Genomic DNA, 19397 nt, shown 5'->3' on the forward strand with positions numbered 1-19397 from the left:
AACTCAGCTCAGCCCAGCCACACACCGTACCCCTCAGACTTCTAGTTTTGGCAGGTCTGTGCTCCAGCGAAGGCCAAGGAGCACTCTCCTGGTTTCCTGGGTTGGTGCCTCTTACAACTATTAAAAATTAGTCCTGACATTATATACACTGTTCTCAAAAAACACTGATCTAAGAAAAGTGGCAACTACACGAATGCAGCAGAGTAAGCAGTTCTGCAAGCACTACACAGATTCAGTTTAATATTTATAGGACAATAAAGTAATGATTTAACAGCCTGAGCAGCCAGATGCTGCAAAGTGTGGAGAATGAAACAGGTCTACAGTGTTTACCTTCTCCTCCTGCTGATCTTCCAGGGCCATGTCCTGTAACTCATGTGTTAATACTTCTACCGGGGGGCGGGTTTCTTTACAACCTGCATTAACCTGATGGCCACTCTTTGGTTTCTGGGCTTGTTTCTTTACTGATTCTTCTTTTATTTTTCCTTTTTTACCTTTCTTCACTTTTTCTTCTTTGCTTGACCCTGCAGACTAGATTTCACATAAATAATTTAAACCTACACTCAAGCACAGAACAAACAATACAAAGGAAAAGCCATAGTTATTTTGGCTTACACCCAATAGCTTCATTATGAGCTCTCGATCTTCTTCATCCTGGTCCTTGTACTTCTCTTTCATTTTTTTCATCTTACTCTGCAGAGAAGAAAAATGGGGCTTAATAGTTTAGCAAATAACAAAAAGGAATTTCTGCAAATATCGACCTAGAGCTCAATTCTTCACTGGCATATGGTCTCTCTCTGTTCTTTTTAGTTTAAGCACTGTGTTAACCCAACAGATGTCATTTCTATTCAGAGAAGTATCAAGTGCTGAATGTTAGTCAATCAACAACTGTTATTAAACACAGACAACTATTCAATTGAGTCTAAATTTGTCAGCTGCCTGGAGATGTTTGAATATGCAAATTGAATACTGGGCAAATGCAAAAAAAATTAAAAATATGATGCGTCTTTAAGAGGGCCCTTTTCATTGGGTAAATCTAATCAATTCTGCAACTTCATCCATTCTACCTTCTGTCCTCGTTTCATGGGCTGAGGGGCTGACATGCTCTTGTTTGAAACAGGAGAAGACGGGAGCTGCGTGCTGGTCTCTCTTTCCTTTCCTTCAGGTGATTCTAAATCCTCTATGTCATGTTGCTGCTTCTTTTTCTTCATTTCCCTAAGAGAAAAATAATCATTGGGATGCGCCCTCCTACAGGGTTCTGTGGCATGAAACGACAATGATCTTACATTAACATAGCACCTGTCTTCCCAAAGGATACATCTCTACAAATTCAGTCAATAGACCAATTAAGAACAAGAACATGGGAAAATAAGTCACATCTATAATAAAAAATTCAAAATTTAAACACAGAAGCCAATGATAAAGTGATTCAACACCACATGAGAAACTGCTTACTTGGCACTACTGGTCCCATAAGATATACACTGGGATACCAGGCTACTTCTGGGTCTGTGTTCCCAGAGGAGGCCAAGGTAGGAACTCGCCAAGCTCAAAGTTCTTGGTTTTCCCTCCCCTCAGACCATGGAACTACAGGCAGCCCTGCTGCTTCAGCCAGTGTCTTTCATTCTTATCAAAATAAGTAACGTTTTGTCCAAAAAACACAGAACTCTTCTTTCTGCGGGGAGGCCCATCTTTCCCCAGAGAACAGAATCCACTAAGCAGTGAGCACCTCCTGGCACATTGGAAAGTTGGTGCCTGTAGCTCCAGCCCCAGAGCCTATACAAGGAGTCGCATATTAACTTCTGAAGAGCCACAAGTTGGCCACCCCTGACCTAAAGGTTCCTGGTTCAAGCCTTGGCTTTGACGAATGTAACCAGAGTGAAAGGGAGGATACCTAGAAGAAGACATAGTCAGATTAGCTGATGTCAATGTGGGTCAGGCAGGCACCTAGCTGGAAACTGGGAAGCTCTTTAAGCAACTGCATCCAGAAAGGAAATTGGTGCCCCTTTGGCTCCAACTCCTATCTCCACCTCAAGGGCCGGCAAGAGAGGCTGCTGGGCTTAGAACTGAGTTTGGATTCAGTTCCTGCCTTTTTCACACACAAGCATGGGACCATCACCACAGCATCTTTGCGGGAAATAGTATTCTGTGGCATAGAAACCTGAACTAGATCACAAGCCCTTACTAATTCATTTCCACAGTGCGGAAGTGATCCTTTATATTCTGAACCAGACCTTTGAAATTACCCAGTATCCCATCAAAAAAAAACAATTCTTCCAGCTAATAAAAACCAACTCCTTTGTGTTCACAGTGTCTGTTATATCCATATCATTAATTTCAAGTGGCAAGAAACACACTGCAAGTAACTTCCTCCAAAAAGGTTAACTCCTCCTTAAGAAATGAGGACTTTCATACACAGAGAGATTTAGATCTTTCCTTCCCTCAAATGAAGACATTCTTACCTTCTCTCCTTGGCTGACAAGTGTCTTCGCCCATGTGACTTACTGTCACTCTAAAAAAATTTTAAAAAGTTATATTTCATTATTTCCACTCATAGAAATCACACGCTGTGCTACTTGTTTGAAGATCTTATCAGGAAGCTTACCAGGTTAGATGCTTCCTCTTTTGTAACCATTTTCTGGTGGGATCTGTGAAGACTGAAAGGTGCAGCATGTCGTTAGAGAAATAACAGTCTGATAACACAGTTCATTCTTATGCCCATTCATTTCTTGCCCGTGAAGCTGCTAAGTTGTGCCGTTTGTGAGGACAGCGGGGTAAGTGGTAGGAATATTAGCCACTGGCACTAACTGGAGATCACCATCTCATTTCAGGTGGCAATAATTTTCAGTCACTACCATCTTGAATAAAAACAGAAGTGATCTTAGGCTTCCCATTTCCTAGGTCCTGGTAGAACACTTGAGTTGAAGAAGGTTGGTCTCCCCAAGGAGGAAAAATTGTAAAATGCCCTGTGCTTGAAGCACCCCTAGCAACCAATACATCTTGATTTTTTAGAGAGTCCCACATGGCATTCTCATAAGCAGACTAGGGAAATGTGAGCTAGATGAAGTTACTCTGAGGGAGGTGCACAACTGGGTGAAAGACCGTACTGAGAGAGCAGTGATCAATGGTTTACTGTCAAACTGGGCGGGTGTATCTAGTGGGGTCCCACAGGGGTCAGTCTTGGGTCCGGTACTATTCATTATCTTCATTAATGATTTGAATGATAGGATAACAGGTTTAGTCAATAGGTCAATAACGTGCCACAATGGTAATTAGTACAAAGGGTCAATGTTGGGATATTGTTAGCCTTTTTCCAGAGGGTCTGGCTGGAGAGTCTTGCCCGCATGCTCGGGGTTCAGCTGATCGCCATATTTGGGGTCGGGAAGGAATTTTCCTCCAGGGTAGATTGGCAGTGGCCCTGGAGGTTTTTCGCCTTCCTCCGAAGCATGGGACAGGGGTCGCTTGCTGGTGGATTATCTGCTACTAGAAGTCTTTAAATCATGATTTGGAGCATTCAACAGCAGAGTCAAGGGAGAGAATTATTTCAGGAGTGGGTGGATCGGCTTATGTGGCCTGCATCTTGCAGGAGGTCAGACTAGATGATCATAATGGTCCCTTCTGATCTTGAATTCTATGATTCTATGAATAATGAGTGAGAGTATGTTTATTACATCTGCAGATGACGCCAAGTTGGGAGGGGTTGCAAGCACTTTGGAGGACAGGATTAGAATTCAAAATGACCTCCGCAAATTGAAGAATTGGGCTGAATTCAACAAGATGAAATTCAATAAAGATAAGTGAAGTACTCTGCACTTAGGAAGGAAAAATCAAATACAAAACGGGGAATAACTAGTTAGGCGGTAGTGCTGCTGAAATGGACCTGGGGGCTATCGTTGATCACAAATTGAATGAGAGTCCACAATGTGATGCAGTTGCGAAAATGGCTAATTTCATTCTGGGGGTGTATTAACAGGAGTGTTGTATATAAGACACAGGAAGTAACTGTCCCACTCCACTTGGCACTAGTGAGGCCTCAGCTGGAATACTGGGTCCAATGCTGGGCACCATGCTTTAGGGAAGATGTGGACAAATTGGAGAGACTCCAGAGGAGAGCAACAAAAACAATACAAGGTTTAGAAAACTTGACCTATGAGGAAAGGTTAAAAAACCCGGGCATGTTTAGTCTTGAGAAAAGAAGATTGAGGAGGGACCTGGTAAGTCTTCAAGTATGTTAAGGGCTGTTACAAAAAGAGGGATGTGATCAGTTGTTCTCCATGTTCACTGAAGATAGGAGAAGTAGTAATGGGCTTAATCTGCAACAAGGGAGATTTAGGTTAAATAGTAGGAAAAACTTTCTAACTCTAAGGGTAGTTAAGCTCTGGAACAGGCTTCCAAGGGAGGTCATGGAACTCCCATTGTTGAGATATTTAAGAACCAGTTGGGCAAACACCTGTCAGAGATGGTCTAGGTTTACTTGGGTCCCGCCTCAAGGAAGGGGGCTGGACTTGATGACTTCAAGGTTCCATCCAGCCCTACATTTCTATGCTTCTATAACAGCATTGACAATGGCCAGAATACCACACATGCCCCAGCCAGAGAATGCATTAGTTCAGTGGTTGCTACCGTCAGGAGAAGGGGGACTAGGATAACCCAAAATGAAGAACTGTGTAGAGAAGACCATCTAGGAAGGGAGGGACAGCACTACCAAACATGTATACATTTGTTTTACTTGTTATTCAGGCAGCCTGCACCTTTGAACACTAGGATTAGTCCTATGTACTCATTGCAATCCCTCTTATCACATAAACATAGTTTTAAGGCACTGACATTCATAGAATGGCTCATATTGCTGACAAATGTGGAGGCTCTTTTGTTTACCTTTGTGGCTGAAGATGTGATAGGTCGATTGCAGTGTCTGGATAATTTATCTCCTCCTCCTTCACTTCACTCATCAGCTCCTGACCTTCAGCCTCTTCTTCAGATTCTACATCATCATCTTCAGAGGTTTCCTCTTGTGCTGGTGGCTTGTTTATTCCATCCTTGTCTGTGTGAGCAACATCCCCTTCGAGGTTACTGTCAGCCCTGACTTCAATACCATCAGGCATTTCTTGAGGCAGTGCCTTCTCATCATCAGTGCTGCTATCATCTCCTTCTGGTGCTTCTTCTAAATGAGTTAGGGGAAAAGACATTTCAGTTTAAAGACACTTGACTAACATATTATTAATTCAGGGAGCTGAATGCACATCCCAATGTATTTTTAAGAGTTCCCAGTGTGCCCACAGTAAAATATATTAAACCCTCCATAATACCTAGTAGCTCCACTTCTTCTGACACCAGTTCATTGGTACTACTGGTCACAGACTCCATATCCTCATCCTGTACTTTGACCTTTCGTTCGTCTCTGTGTCTCCAAACACAAGATTCTTCCACCTAAATGACAGAAGCAGCTCCTTTTTATTGAGCAAAAGGATTTCCAAGGAAACTGGCTTATACCAAACCCAATGAGAAACTGTAGTGAATGAACACCTGGAACTTCAAATTTTAATACTGATTCTTAGGAGCCCAACACCAATATTCAGCATGGGCTCCATTCACCTACTCTTAAAGTCAATGGAAAGAATCTCATTGATTTCATGAGGACTGGATCTGGCCAAGAGATTGAAAACAACTACATTAATGCAAGCTCTTGTGCGGAAACCATTTGGCAAATCTTAAGTGTCCCTTGTTTGTCTTGACATCATCTTCCTGTTTTTTCAGCATGCCCTTCAATCTCATTCCTCTCCAGAAACAAATTCTTCGTGTCCCTTGAACTCATTTACACATTCCTGAAACTGCCTTCCCTGGTGATTAATACCAGACCTTTACTACCCTTTACATGCAATAACTGACTTGCCTACTTCAATTTATTTTCCTTATTTTTAGGTAAAGACTCCTAAGTTTTTGAGCTCCTTTACCAGTGGAGAGGAAAAGGGGGGGGAGGGAAGGGAAGTGTCAATTATCGAAAACTAGTTTTGAAAGCACGTCCCTAAAAGATGAAGGCTAGTGAGAGCCCACTGGAGCTAGTCACACACCCATCCAACTGCACACAAAAAGGGAGCTTCAACAACTCCTGCTAACACTTTAAACACTTGTTATTAAAAACAGTATCTGGAGGCGCCGTGCTCACAGGATTGGTTTGTTCTAAATAAATAATTAAAACAACAGGAATCCCACTCCAAGGGGAAAAATATTTAAAGAGCGGCAGCTTCTTTGGTAAGCTTAGCCCATTGTACCCAGTTTGTTTCTTCAGCTGGCTGTTTCTGAGCTGCATGCCCACCCTCATGGACTAGAGTAAAGGTTTCTCTTCCATTCAGAGCAAACAGAATGAGAGTGACCTGCTGGAAGGGAAGGTGCTTATGGGAATTGAGGATTGTTGTGAACAATTACATTTTTATGTTTATGTAAGAAAAAAAGAAGACAAATGTAACCAATGAATGGGACAGTACCTTAAATAAGAAGCTAAACCCCATCATAAGATATGAAGGTGGAAGAAAGTTTTTTTTCCCTGGGGGGGGAAAAAGGAAAACATAAGGTGGTTTAAATATATAAACATTTTTTGCCAACTTCTTGCAGTGATCCTTGTCACTGTAGAAGATACAGATTTTCCAGATAATTGTGGTTTACAAATTGATGGTCTCTTTTCAAGTTCTCACCTCTTATCATGAAGCTTCCTGTAGTCAGATATTCTCCAGTTGGTGCTGTTTTAGACACCTAAGAAGAGTACCACATATTGTATACTTAATAAAGTACTGTAGAAAACTGTGCCTCACTGAGTAGTAATAATAATAAAAATGAGCATTTAGGCTAACTGTGTTTCTGATTTCTAAGGACAGCTTTGTAACTTCACAAAGTGAAGAGTATTATAGGGAGGATTTTCTGAGGAACAACCTCCCATCACCTGAAGCCTTTAAATCATCACTGGATGTTTTTCTAAAAGATGCTCTGGTTCAACCATAAGTTACTGGGCTTGATGTCGAAATCGCTGGATAACATTTTATAGACTGTGTTATGCAGGGGATCAGATTTGAGCATAACAGTCGCCTCTGGCCATAAAAATCTATGAATCTGAGGGCTTGTTTTCACTACCGGGGTAAGTCAACCTAAGATATGCCACTCCAGCTACGTGAATAACATACCTGGAGTCGATGTAGCTTAAGTTGACTTATCCCAGTGTCTTCATTGCGCTGCATTGATGGGAGACGCTCTCCAGTCGATTTACCTTAATCTTCTTGAGGAGCTGGAGTACAGGGATCAACCGGAGAGTGCTCTGCCACCAATTTAGCAGGCCTTCACTAGACCCGCTAAATCGACACCCGTAACAGTGTTGATCTCCCTGGTAGTGAAGACAAAGCCCTCAGTTTTTTCCCCAGAGCTGACTTAAGTGGGCTCTGCAATGGAAGACTCCCCATTCCACTGCTCCCAGGGCAATACTGGTGCTCTGCTTGCAGGAGGTTCCTTTGAGACCAGCCTTCTTCGCCAGAGAGAAAGTCCTTAATCAGTCTTGAGATTAAAGGTTCAAAGCAAAGCAGAAAGAAATTGTTTTCCCAGTAGGGAAGCAATGAGAGATTCCAAAACTTTTTGGGAACTAGTCTTTCATTGTTAGTGCCCAAGACAGCAACCAAAACCACACACAGATACTTAAGTAGAGATACAACAAATGTCTACATGAGCTAGCCTCAGTTACAATACAGTGCCATAAAGAAAGAACATATTGGAAAGGGTAAACCACAGCAAGCTTGGTGAAATTACGTCAAGTGACTGACTAGAAAACAGATCAGCTCTTCATGTTGCCTGCCCATTCTAATGTTCTAGGTGTTTTACAACAAAAACAAACCAACCCTTATTTAATATGTGAATTAAAATTCTAACAGAAAATTAAAAACTGATCACACTTTTTAAAAATCATTCCCAAACAATATGACCTTGTGCTGGGGTGCACCACGCCCTCTGAGGAGACCTGCTGGAGGCCTTGCAGTCCTACCACACCCGCTCCAGAAAAGGCACAGTAAAGGTAGGTCCTCCAGGCCTGCGCTGAAAGGCTGCAGGGGAGCAGCCAATCAGAGCCTAGCAGGCTCAGTTAAAAAGAGCAGCAGGGCCACCTGAGCAAGTCAGTCCCTGATTGGGACTGAAAAGGATAAGATAGACTCTCCAGGCAAAGAGGCCTGGACGAGACCCTGCGCAAACAGGGAACAAGAAAGTAGAACCCAAGGACTATAACCCAAGGTAATGGGTGAAAGTGATGGAACCAAGTGGGAAGCCATCCAGGAATAGCAGCAGCAACCAAGTAGCAGAAACAGTATGTGGCTGTTGTCTATAGGGTCCCTGGGTTGGGATCTAGAATAGTGGGTGGGCCTGGGTTCCTCCACCGGCCACAGGAGAAGTGGCTTAAGCCTCAAGGAGGGGATGAGACTCTGCATTAAAAGCCCAAGAAAGGGGCTGGGAGTTTAAACAGGACCAGGGATGGGGCTGAAGACCCTGAAGAGGGCCAACCATTCTTTCAACTTTGTTACCCCCAGAAGGGGACTGAAGTTAAGGAGTAACATGGCTGGAGAGCTGGGATGCTAGAGAAATGCTAATGACAAAGTCTCCAGGGAGAATGCCTTGAGGGCAGTGTTCCATAACAGGGCCGGGACAGACTGAAAGCTAGCACAGAAGGGACTGAGAACTGAGCCCAAAGGCGGGGCCACAGTGACAGTCTGTGTTGGAACTTTGTCACCCAGAAGGGATTCTCTCATGCATTTAGACTATGGCTATGTCTACACTACAGCTTATGTTGGCATAACTTATATCTCCCAGGGGGGTGAATAAATCACCCTCCTGAGAGAGACAAGTTACACCAACATAAGCGCTGGCATGAACAGCACTATATCAGCAGAAGAGCTTCTCCCACGACATAGCTACTGCCACTCGTGGAGGCTGAAGTAGTTAAGACAACAGAACACTCTCCTGTTGGCTTCGAGCAGCTGCTGCGCCACGGTAAACTCTGTAGTGTAGCCGTGCCCTATGTGTGACTTAGCCAGAGGGCTGAGCCACTGAAGATCGACTTGATGAGGGCACCAGCCAACGGGCACCGTGAACCGAGAGAGTGCAGGTTTGCACCCAGCCCACCGGAGGTGCTCACAAGAGATGAGTGCAGCGCATCACTGACCTTTAACCTCTTTTTAAAAGATGCCGAACCCACAGCATTTCTTGGGTCATGGGCCCATTATACCAAAGATTCACAAACCAAGGCCACTGTGGTAGAGCCAGGGAGAACTTGTAAGGACCATCACATATTATACACAGCTGTGTTTCTTTTAGTCTTTAATTTCATCTGTGGTGACATTTACATCTACAGTTCTTCACTCCTTCTTTCAGAGATTAACTTCTCAGAACTAACAAGCAAGATCTCATTACCTGATGATGATAAACCCACCAGGCACTAGTGATGATACGAGCATCCCAGGCAGCACTGTAACATAATGCCATGGTGCCTGCCTCAGTCAGGGTACGGGGAGGGATCGGCTCACCTGTAATGGCAACACCACAACATTTGGGTTATCTGAGCACACATTTAAAAAGTAACCAAACATTGTAAAAAAGGATCTCAGAGTGGGGATCTACAGAGGCAGTTCCTGAAGGCAATTTTCCTGCACAAAGAAGCACTGTGCTATTATGGCTTCATCACTGGGTTGCACATTAATAAGGAATGAATTCAGACTAAAACTTGTCAACCTAAAAGCCGAAGTGAAATGGAGAGTGGACAAAGATGTAAGAGTACATTTTTACTAAAGTCAGTTATATTTCAAAGTGTTTATTTTTAACAGATTATAAATCACAGTCAACCACAGAAGAATTACCTGTAGGATTCTTGATTACACAGCTAGTTGCACCATGTAGGTCAGCGTGCACATATATATCTCCTGAAACAGAAAAGAGACGATTGGGACACATCATTGAGCACACTTAGTTCCTGCACTGATTATTAAGAGAGGGTTCCAAGCTTTAATTAGAAACTGATTTCCTTGGATCACTGCCAAAACGTTCACATATTCAGGGAAAGTAAGTATGTCTCTTGTCCATAATACCCCATGCTAGTCATTATTTATTCTGACACCAGTATCATGGTGAACTAAGACCTTTGGTATGTTAATATATTGCAGTACTTCTGAATTCTGTACTGTGCTGTAGAACAAGGGTTCTCAACTTTTTTCTTTCTGGGGGCCCCCCTGCAACATCCTATAAAAACTCCACAGCCCACGTGTGCCACAACAACCGTTGTTCTGCATATAAATGGCAGGACCCTGTGTTAGGGGGTATCAAGTAGGGCAACTGCCTGGGGCCCCACGCCACAGGGGACCCTATGAAACAAAGTTGCTCAGGCTTCAGCACGCAGTGGCTGGTCTCAGGGCCCCAGGCTTCAAGCCCGTGAAGTGGGGCTTCAGCTTTCTGTCCTAGGCCCCAACAAGTCTAATGCCAACCCTGCTTGACGGCCCCCCACAATCTGCTTGCAGCCCCACAAGGGGTCCAGGACCCTTAGTTGACAACCACTGCTGTAGGAAAATACTAGCTATAACTTATGTCCATAACTTATGCTCCTCCACATGGAACGATGTACAGCTGCAAAAGGTAAAGTCTGTTAGTTCAGGCAATTTCAAAACTATTGGGTGAAGAAGCTGCATTCCATATCACACCTCACACATGGACATAATTATAAAGCTCCGAAGAACTTCACAGTCTGAAATTCCAGACAATGGAGAAAAATGAGAATGCCTACAAGCAAGCTGAATTTTATACACAAGCTAATAAAGATCTAACAGTGTTCCTCAGTTTTGGATGTATAATACAAGCATTTATAACAATCAGCAAAGAAAACAAAAACTATGCTGACATGCTTGATTTAATCTTACTAACCTGATTTCAAATATCGCTTCACAATCATTTCATTCTGCTGTTGATCTCTTCCAGCAATAATGAGGTAATTTTCAGAGCTAATAAACCACAGGAACTTCTCAAACCTGTCAAATTACATCAAACCACGCAGTATAAAATAACTGGAACTGTTTGCCTATTACAGAAGGTATGTTTTTGCCAGGGTCTCAGTACTTTAATGTATTATAGGTGGAAAGACAGGTATTCTCAAAGATACTTCGTTTTGTTGACCAGCTACAGTTTCATACATATATATATAGGGCATAAATTCAAGGTATTGTACAAATGTGATTGTGCTGTCAATCATATTCTTTAAAAGCACACATCAAGCAAATTACAGTCTATTTTTTGAACTATAATTGCTACTTTTAAAACAGCTGTTTATAAAAAGGGAGAAAGTATTTCTTTTATTTTCTATGTTTACTCTGTGTGTACTTGATATAACTTTGTGTACAGTCCATCACCCCAGTTGTTTGTGTGGATCTTTTATATAGCAGAGAAGAGAAAATGTTTAAATTTTTAGGAAAACATGGCTCCAATCCCACAAGAGGATCTACACAGGCAAATCCGCATACCCATGCAGAGCAGTCTTGGATCGACCGGCAGGACTGGGGCTTATAACTAAAACCACAACATCTGACAAGGGATGTAGAGGTGGGTGTAGAACCAAACACTACTTATAACCCTTTTTAAAAAAAAAAAATAGATTTCCTGTCAACAATGTCCTTTTAAGTTTGCACGGAATCACACACACATCTGAGAGGGTAACTATCTAAAGTTTACTTGCCAATAAACTTTTCTTGCTTTCTGAATGGTGGTAACTGTTTGAACTTCTTTCAATGTTTGCTTTGTCTTCTTTTCTGCTGATTTGAATGCCTGTTTAGGAAATATGGACATTCCCAATTCTACAAATGCAGTGATCATACAAGCAATAAACAAACAGTAAGACAATATGAAGAAAAATACCCCCAAAGCGTAGTTTGAGACAGTACAGCCACTCATTTGGCACATATTCAGTTTGCAGGCCTAAAAACCATTTCTGCCCAAAATTAGAGGCACTTCATTAAATGCTGTCTTAAAATCTTCATAATTTTGAAAAGGCATGTCTCCATTATCCTGTCATGTAGTTTCTCTAAAATGTGTGCTCTGAAAACAACATCAGATACCTGATCATAATGGTTCCTGTTAATGCTGCCTCAGCTACTGGTCTGTCAGCATTTCCATTATAAACCCTTTTAAGGAGTTCAAAGTAAATGATTCAAGGTTGCAACTTGTCAGCCCTACACGTAGATTAAATTGTTTTGGCAAGCTTGATGGGAGGGAGCTGAAACATTAAATCAGCATAACTGTATTAACCACACAAAAAGGTACATTTGAAAGTTCGGTTTTAGGCTGTAGCAATAAAACAACATCTTTGCTTTTAACTACATTCAAAACAAACAATAAATACCTTCTCTGCAGCTTCTACTGTCTTCTGTGTTTTTCTGGCAGCATGTCTCTTATGATCATAATATCTGTGAAACATAAATCCATTTACATCTCAGATCCCAGCATATTAATTCATTTTTATAGCTATTTCTTCCCATGGTACTTCATGCCAGCAGTAAATACTCCATTCTGATAATGAAAATGTTATGTTTGGCTTAGTTTTTTTGCTTATTGCCTATCACTGTTCATCTGAAAATTGTATCAGTTGAAATTAAGTTACTAATTTATTATCCTCACTAGAAATGTAGAACCCTGCCTTTATATTTGCTTTGCAGAGAAAGTAGCCATTATGTCCTGTGTCTGTTTCTATGCTTGATGTAATTAACATTAAATTAAAATGGTTGTCAGAGACTGGTTAACACAGAAATAGCAAGACGACATTCTGGGGCAGAGGAATGGACAGTCTATAACTAAGGTAAGGCCATACACTAAATATTTCTGTAGGAAAAGGACTAATTTCTTTGATAGTAGCAGAGTCTACTGAAATTAAGCTGATAAGGTGCAGACTACTAAAAATATACACACTTTAAATCTTACTTTTTAGCATTGGCATATGCAGACAAACTGAGATCAACATCAACCAACAATGGCTTGTTTTTCTGAGGTTTCTTCAGCTGTTTATTTTTATGCTTTTTCTTCTTCCCCTTTGGTTCTTCAACTTCTTTCCAATGATCAGCTTCGTCATCTTCCTCCTCCTCCTCCTCTGATAATACATACGGGTTTCTACCAAAATATAAAAGTAATTGATGTCTTTAAAAGTACTCCAGACTTTTTAATTGTAAAAGTTAGCAAGATGCATTCCTCCTTCCATTAATTTTGTAAATAATAATACAAAAGATACACATTCTTTTTTTCAATCTGAAGAAGGCTCTATGGTTATGAATCAAGATAAATGTGTAATTATAACAGTTTTGATTATGCACTTTCAGACGGAAGGAGAAGAACAAAGATTAAACAAATATAGGACATTTTACCCTTCATCTTTGTGCAAAATGAAGAGTAGATTGTGGCTCATTATGTTTAATCAAAGCAAATGCAAGATAGGTAACGGTCTGAGATTTTGTGAAATATCTGATCCATTGTCATGAAGCTATTCTGAGCATGTATTACTTTGAGTTGCCTTTGCTACTCATCAACACAGTGAACTCTGCCTTCTCTTGCGATGTTTGGCATGCGTAGCCTTAAGGAGGTAGAGGAGCATACAGCACAATAATGTTTTCTCTGCATCACACAGCAAAGTATACTAGTGTTTCCATTATCTTCTGCAGATTCAACTATCTTTAGATGATGTGTATGATTAGCTGTGACCTTAATTCATATTGCAAAATAAACTGAAATAGCGGAGAGACTGACAGATTGCAAGGCCAGAAGTGACCATTGTGATCATCTAGTCCAGTGGTAGCCAAACTTTTCCTCTTGCACCCTCCCCAACCAGTAACGGAATGTGTGCATGCCCCCTGAATCCCTGGGCCAGGAGTGGAATCGTGGCCAAGCTAGGGCCCAGGACCCAGGAGTGGAGCTGTGGCTGGGAGCCAAGAGTAGGGACCAGAGCTGGAAAGGGGTCTGAACCATGTCCGGGAGCAGGAGTGCGGCTGGAGCTGAACTGGAGGCAAAGTGGGGCTGGGTGGTGCTCCCTCCCCACAGGGGCTGGCCCAGGCCCCACTGCGTCCCTCTCCCCCACGGACATTCCTACGCACACCCTACAGTTTGGGGACCACTGATCTAGTCTGATCTCCTGCATAACACAGACCATAGAACTTCCTCAAAATAACACAGGAAGCAAATTGTGACAGTGAGCAGAAGCAAGATTATTTCAGCCCCACATTCTGCTCAGAAGCTGGAATATATATCTGGAAACCCACTTACAGGTCTGTCACATCTTAGGCACATTTAACATGTGCAATTTCAGCTTTACGCGGTCGGCAAAAACAAAAAAAAGAGAAAAATAATTTAAATACTGTTTCTGTAGTGCAGGCGATTCCACCCGCCATTACACTCAATGTAATTTTGACTATACGCGATTTTCACTTTACGCGCTGATTGCGGAACGTAACCCTAGCGTAAGATGAGACTGACCTGTATTCACTTTTTGCTTATCAGTACAGTTCTCATATCCTTCTTTTCCATTCTGACTTAAGATATTTTCCACTATCAGTTTTTTATTCTCTATTAGGCTTCCTAATAAGGGTCTCTATATATCAGCTCAAACGAAGTTCTCTTGTATTTGGTTTTAGGATCATGGGATTTCCAGTGAATTTACACAGTTAAATATATTTCTAGTTTGATGCCAATACCTGCAGGACTGTTATGTTTTATACCTCATTAAGTTTTTTTATTTTTAAGTGTCCTCAAGGGCAAGGCACTGATCCGATATCAAGCTTCTTGCGATGATTTTCCTGGAGGGAGCAGAATGATCTAAATCACAGCTCATACCAGTTTGAATTTTGAACTCTAACTTGATTACTGGGGCATTTTGTCCAGCCAGCCTGCAGCATGCTAAACTTCCAGCTAGATTCCCCTTTTTTTGGCATCAAGGAATGTCAAGATTCTCTAAGTTACTGACTTTTTAAATGTATTTGTTTTGTATAATATGCTTGGTGTTGCCTATTGCATCAAACCAAATGAGAGGCATGTTTCCTGGAACTGCCTAGGACGTGCAGGTAAAAGTGCTTTTGCTCACTACTGCCCTTTCCTCTTAGACATTTCCCACCACTTTTTAAATGTGATCAGTTAGCTCTTGCTTTTATATGGTTGAAGAGTTTATTTCAGTTACTGAACTAAAGGAAAACCAAGAAAGGAAGGTGCATATTGAATCAGTGCCTCTCTGTCTGTTCACAAAGCCCTCACACTCACGCTTTAATGCTGCTATAACCTAGCACCATGAATACATTTGACATCTATTAACTGAGAAAATAATGTAAACTCAAATGAAGATGCACTTTTCCTGGTTAACTTGCTAGTTGTGGGATTAGTCCCTCTTAATGTCTTGTTGATCTACAACATACTTACTTTAGTAGCATTGTGATATGATTTGTCTGAAGCTTTAATTCTTTGATTGCACTCGCAACAGGGTCTCCCTGAGCCTGAGCTTCTTTTACAATTGCTCCAATTTCAGTCCAGTCTATCTGGTTGGCTAACGCACTGCGAACCACCTGGATAGCTCGGTCCACTATGTCCAGGTTCATTTCTACGAGTTCTCCTTTTACCTTATCAACTTCCTTCAGGAAAGAAAAAGCTTTCTTACAATTCAGACTAAAAACCAATTCAATTTTATAAAAGTGATGATTAAAGAAACAAATACATACAATTAATACAGCTGCACTAAAATTAAACACCATATTGTTCAAAAGGCGACCTCTTGCAAGGGCGTGCAAAGCATTGACAAGAAGCAGTGTGTCATCACTACAGTTCACACTTCACCAAAAAGGGAGAGAAGTTAGAGGGAACTTGTTAGTGAATAAATACTCCAGTTTGTTATCTCAACTGAACACTAAGGAACACAACTTATGGTGAAGGTGATACTGCATGGAATATTAAAAATATTTTCTCCTTAAAACTTATCTTATGAAAACACATAGTTCTACCTGAGCTTGATGAAGAGATTCAAGTCTATGCTCATGATCTTTACGAACATTTTCCAGCTTCTTCAGTGCTTGTTTTTCCTTTCAACAGCCAAAGAGAAGAAAGGAAAAATATTATTAAAAGGTAATGTTTAAAATCAAATGTACAAAAGTTAAGAAGGAAGGTACTGTACATCTGGGGTCAGGCTTGAGTTATGAGAGATTACAAGTATCGGTTACAAGGTTCACAAGATACATACATAGTACATAACCAGCATAGACCCAGATTGGAATGTGGGAGTTTTTAAAGCTTCAATGAATAAGTGATCTCGGATATGCCACCCATAGAATGTAGTTAGAGTCCAAGTCAGTATTGGTGTAGCGAATAGGTACATGTGTGTGGTGCATCCCTTGGTTCGTCAGGGGAGGAAGTGAGTTATTTCCCTGACCAGCGGTCTTGTTTACTCATCCTAGTACTGACGGTGTCCCATGATGTGCTCTGTGTCGATGTCTCTGGACCATCAAATAGTGTCGGACACCATGAGCTGTCTCATGAGCTGGGCGTAGCACCTATCGACTCTGCATATTACAAATTTTACAGTGTTGGATATTCAACACCCAACTGTGTCCTATTACAGTACAGAGAAGAAAGATGTGGAAACAGGATTCTGATGAGCACTGTCATTCGGCTGAGCCACTGTAGCGAAAGCCACTTCAGTGATTTTTGCACAGGCACTCCCTTGTTGATTAGCTATTCAATGCTGTGTGCACAGTTTAAGAGGAATCCATGGAAGCATCATAACACTAATGATAGTAGCAGTCATAGTGATCGTAATTTCCCCAATAAGAACTGCCCTGGTGCACAAAGCTTCACACCTGCCCCTACAAGTCAACTCGTTATCTTTAATTGAACAAGACCACACCCACCCACCAAACTATAAAGAGCCCCTAAATCAGGCAAGTGTCTAGCACCCTGAAACGCTAAAGGAGTTAGATCAGCTGTTCTGCTCGTGAATGAGACTGTACCTGTTGTAAAGCTTTTAAATCGATCTTCTGACCTTCTAGCTTGGAGTAAAATTCATCCACTGCCTTCAAGAGAAAAAGTCAGTTTAAAGAATCTCAAAAGATGCAATAACCTAGATCAGGAAAGAGTAAGCAGCCAGGGGGAGGTCCTGTTCCTAAGAGGAGACTGCAGAGATTGCAAACAGGAGTCTGATCCTAAAATAGGTTTCAACAATTTCCCCGGCTCTACCTAGTCAAGGGCCAGTTCCGCAGGGTACTTAAGCACAGGCCTAGCTTTAACCATAGGACTGAACTGGAGCCAAATTCTATATTAGCAAATGATGTAGTGAAGGAAGGAACACATTCCTTACTGTAAGTATGTGAAAATACTCTACGTACAGCCATCTCTGCAATGAGCCATCATAATAATCAACTGGTTAATAAGAACAGAATTGCCAATTCAAGCACATGAAGTTCAATACAGTTCTTTGTGGTTGGTTTCAATAGGCAGAAACTGCTTCCGATAAAGTTTCTGCGTTTATTTATGCTACAGAAATTACCAGCGCTGTGAGGTAGGTGGTACAAACATGACAGGGAGGCATGGCAGGAGAGTGCAAAGTGGGGAATCTAGCCATCAGATTTAGTATAAAATAATTATCTATAGGTTATGTTAACCAAGCACCAGAAACAGTAGATTACATTTTTAGTGAAAATCCATGTCAAACATTCACCATGTTTATATTTTTGCTGTTACCCTCAGCTATAAACCATCTGTCTATAAACACCTATATAACCACCAGCAAAATATGTTTAAGCAAGTGAAGACAGAGAGTAGCTAGTTTCTGAACACAAACACGTCTTTCACCAATGCCACATGCTATGTTTCAGCTACTGGACATTTGAGAGACAAGATGGGTGAGGAAATATCTTTTATTGGACCAACTTCTATTGGTGAGAGACACAAATTTGGTCCAATAAAGATATTTCCTCATCCACCTAGTCTCTCTAACGTCCTGGGACCAACACAGTTACAACACCACAATTCCTGGATCATGACAGACAAACTGGGAACATAAATGGGTCAACTGTAGTCCCCAAGAAGTATTTTATTTACCTATATCTTTGTATGATACTTACTGATTTTACACACCAAACTAACTAGTCATAAAACATGAAAAGGTAATAGTTTCAGCACCATATTTTCTTTCATGTTTTTAGTATCAATCATTTAAACTACTTAGTACAGTATAAGCAAAACCACTATACCTTATCAAATGATTCAAATTCCATGTACGGACACTTTAAATGTTGAGAAAACAAGAAAGGATGAAATTCCTCATATCTGTAAAATATACATTTGATAGTATCACTTGAGTGCTTAATATAAACTAGTTTTCTAGTAAGAAAGGGAGTTAATACTTCAAATATTTACGTGAGAATTTCTTCTGCAGGTTTATCTGGCTCCAGGCTTGGCTTTTTCTCACATTTCTGGATGATATAACCCTTTAAAAAAAAAAAAAAACCATAAGACACCACATTCATACTCATTTCTTTCCAGAAATCTTAAAAGTTATTTTCCCTTTCTTGCCCAGGGAGGAACAGTTTAACACCTTGCAAACATCTGACACTAAATCCATTGGTAAGAACTTTTTTCGTAGAGACTTTATGGTGCTAACTGACTTTGCAGTAAAATTTTGGCCACTCACCTTTATTCCAAAATATTCCAAATGAAAGCTGAACTTCTGTAACAACCCCAAGTCTACAATGCATCACACAAACTTTGTACCTTACATTTTAAACAATCCTTGTTTGTTTGGGATGCAACAATGGGCAAGTCAGAATCAAACTGAAGTGTACCATAAACTGAGCAATCCTTTCCTCCTTGAAGTTAGAGAAGAACTTGTTATAAGGCCGCAGACTCAGAACATGGAAGAGAGAGGAGTGGATGTGAAAATGATCCGAAACACTGACACAGGCCCACAGAGAATATACAATAGTTATTATTGCAATAAATAAATAGATGTTTGAAAATTAGGCCTACATTCCCAGGGTTAAAGACTGATCTCTATTACCTACTCATAACTGGCAGTCTTTCTACCCAGGCCTTATTCCTGAGTTGCATTAAGATCAATGTAGAAGGATAAATTAGTCATGTTGCTCACCAGGCACATGAATACCTTGAAGACATACGACTGCAAAATTAAATGTTGGTTCCTCATTGAACTACAGACTGAGATTATTTTGATATACCTGAACACTTCATATGTTAAAATTACTATCAGTGTTTAAATACAACGGTGACACACAAGTCAGATAGGTCCCTTCTACTCCATTAGCTCATTTACAGGCTGCATGCCCAAGACAAGGGTCATATATATATTCCTTATTAGTATCTGGAGT

The 19397-nt window shown here is 41.1% G+C and overlaps 1 protein-coding gene across 1 annotated transcript in view; it reads right to left on the reverse strand.

Moving 5' to 3' along the window:
* The window catches only part of NEMF (nuclear export mediator factor), a 32713-nt gene that overhangs the window by 3606 nt on the left and 9710 nt on the right, over window positions 1-19397 (reverse strand). Inside the window, exons 9-28 of the mRNA XM_039534986.1 lie at window positions 18430-18500; window positions 18264-18339; window positions 17022-17084; window positions 16020-16097; window positions 15445-15653; window positions 12973-13158; window positions 12398-12461; window positions 11735-11823; window positions 10930-11033; window positions 9876-9938; window positions 9433-9545; window positions 6690-6747; window positions 6483-6541; window positions 5307-5427; window positions 4876-5161; window positions 2603-2654; window positions 2460-2509; window positions 1065-1212; window positions 613-690; window positions 331-528 (exon numbers count right to left, since the gene is read on the reverse strand). Of these exons, the coding sequence (XP_039390920.1) occupies window positions 331-528; window positions 613-690; window positions 1065-1212; window positions 2460-2509; window positions 2603-2654; window positions 4876-5161; window positions 5307-5427; window positions 6483-6541; window positions 6690-6747; window positions 9433-9545; window positions 9876-9938; window positions 10930-11033; window positions 11735-11823; window positions 12398-12461; window positions 12973-13158; window positions 15445-15653; window positions 16020-16097; window positions 17022-17084; window positions 18264-18339; window positions 18430-18500 (2166 nt within the window). The remainder of the gene's footprint in view (window positions 1-330; window positions 529-612; window positions 691-1064; window positions 1213-2459; window positions 2510-2602; window positions 2655-4875; window positions 5162-5306; window positions 5428-6482; window positions 6542-6689; window positions 6748-9432; window positions 9546-9875; window positions 9939-10929; window positions 11034-11734; window positions 11824-12397; window positions 12462-12972; window positions 13159-15444; window positions 15654-16019; window positions 16098-17021; window positions 17085-18263; window positions 18340-18429; window positions 18501-19397) is intronic.

Source organism: Mauremys reevesii, linkage group 4 (assembly GCF_016161935.1).
Source record: "Mauremys reevesii isolate NIE-2019 linkage group 4, ASM1616193v1, whole genome shotgun sequence".
NCBI lineage: Eukaryota > Metazoa > Chordata > Testudines > Geoemydidae > Mauremys > Mauremys reevesii.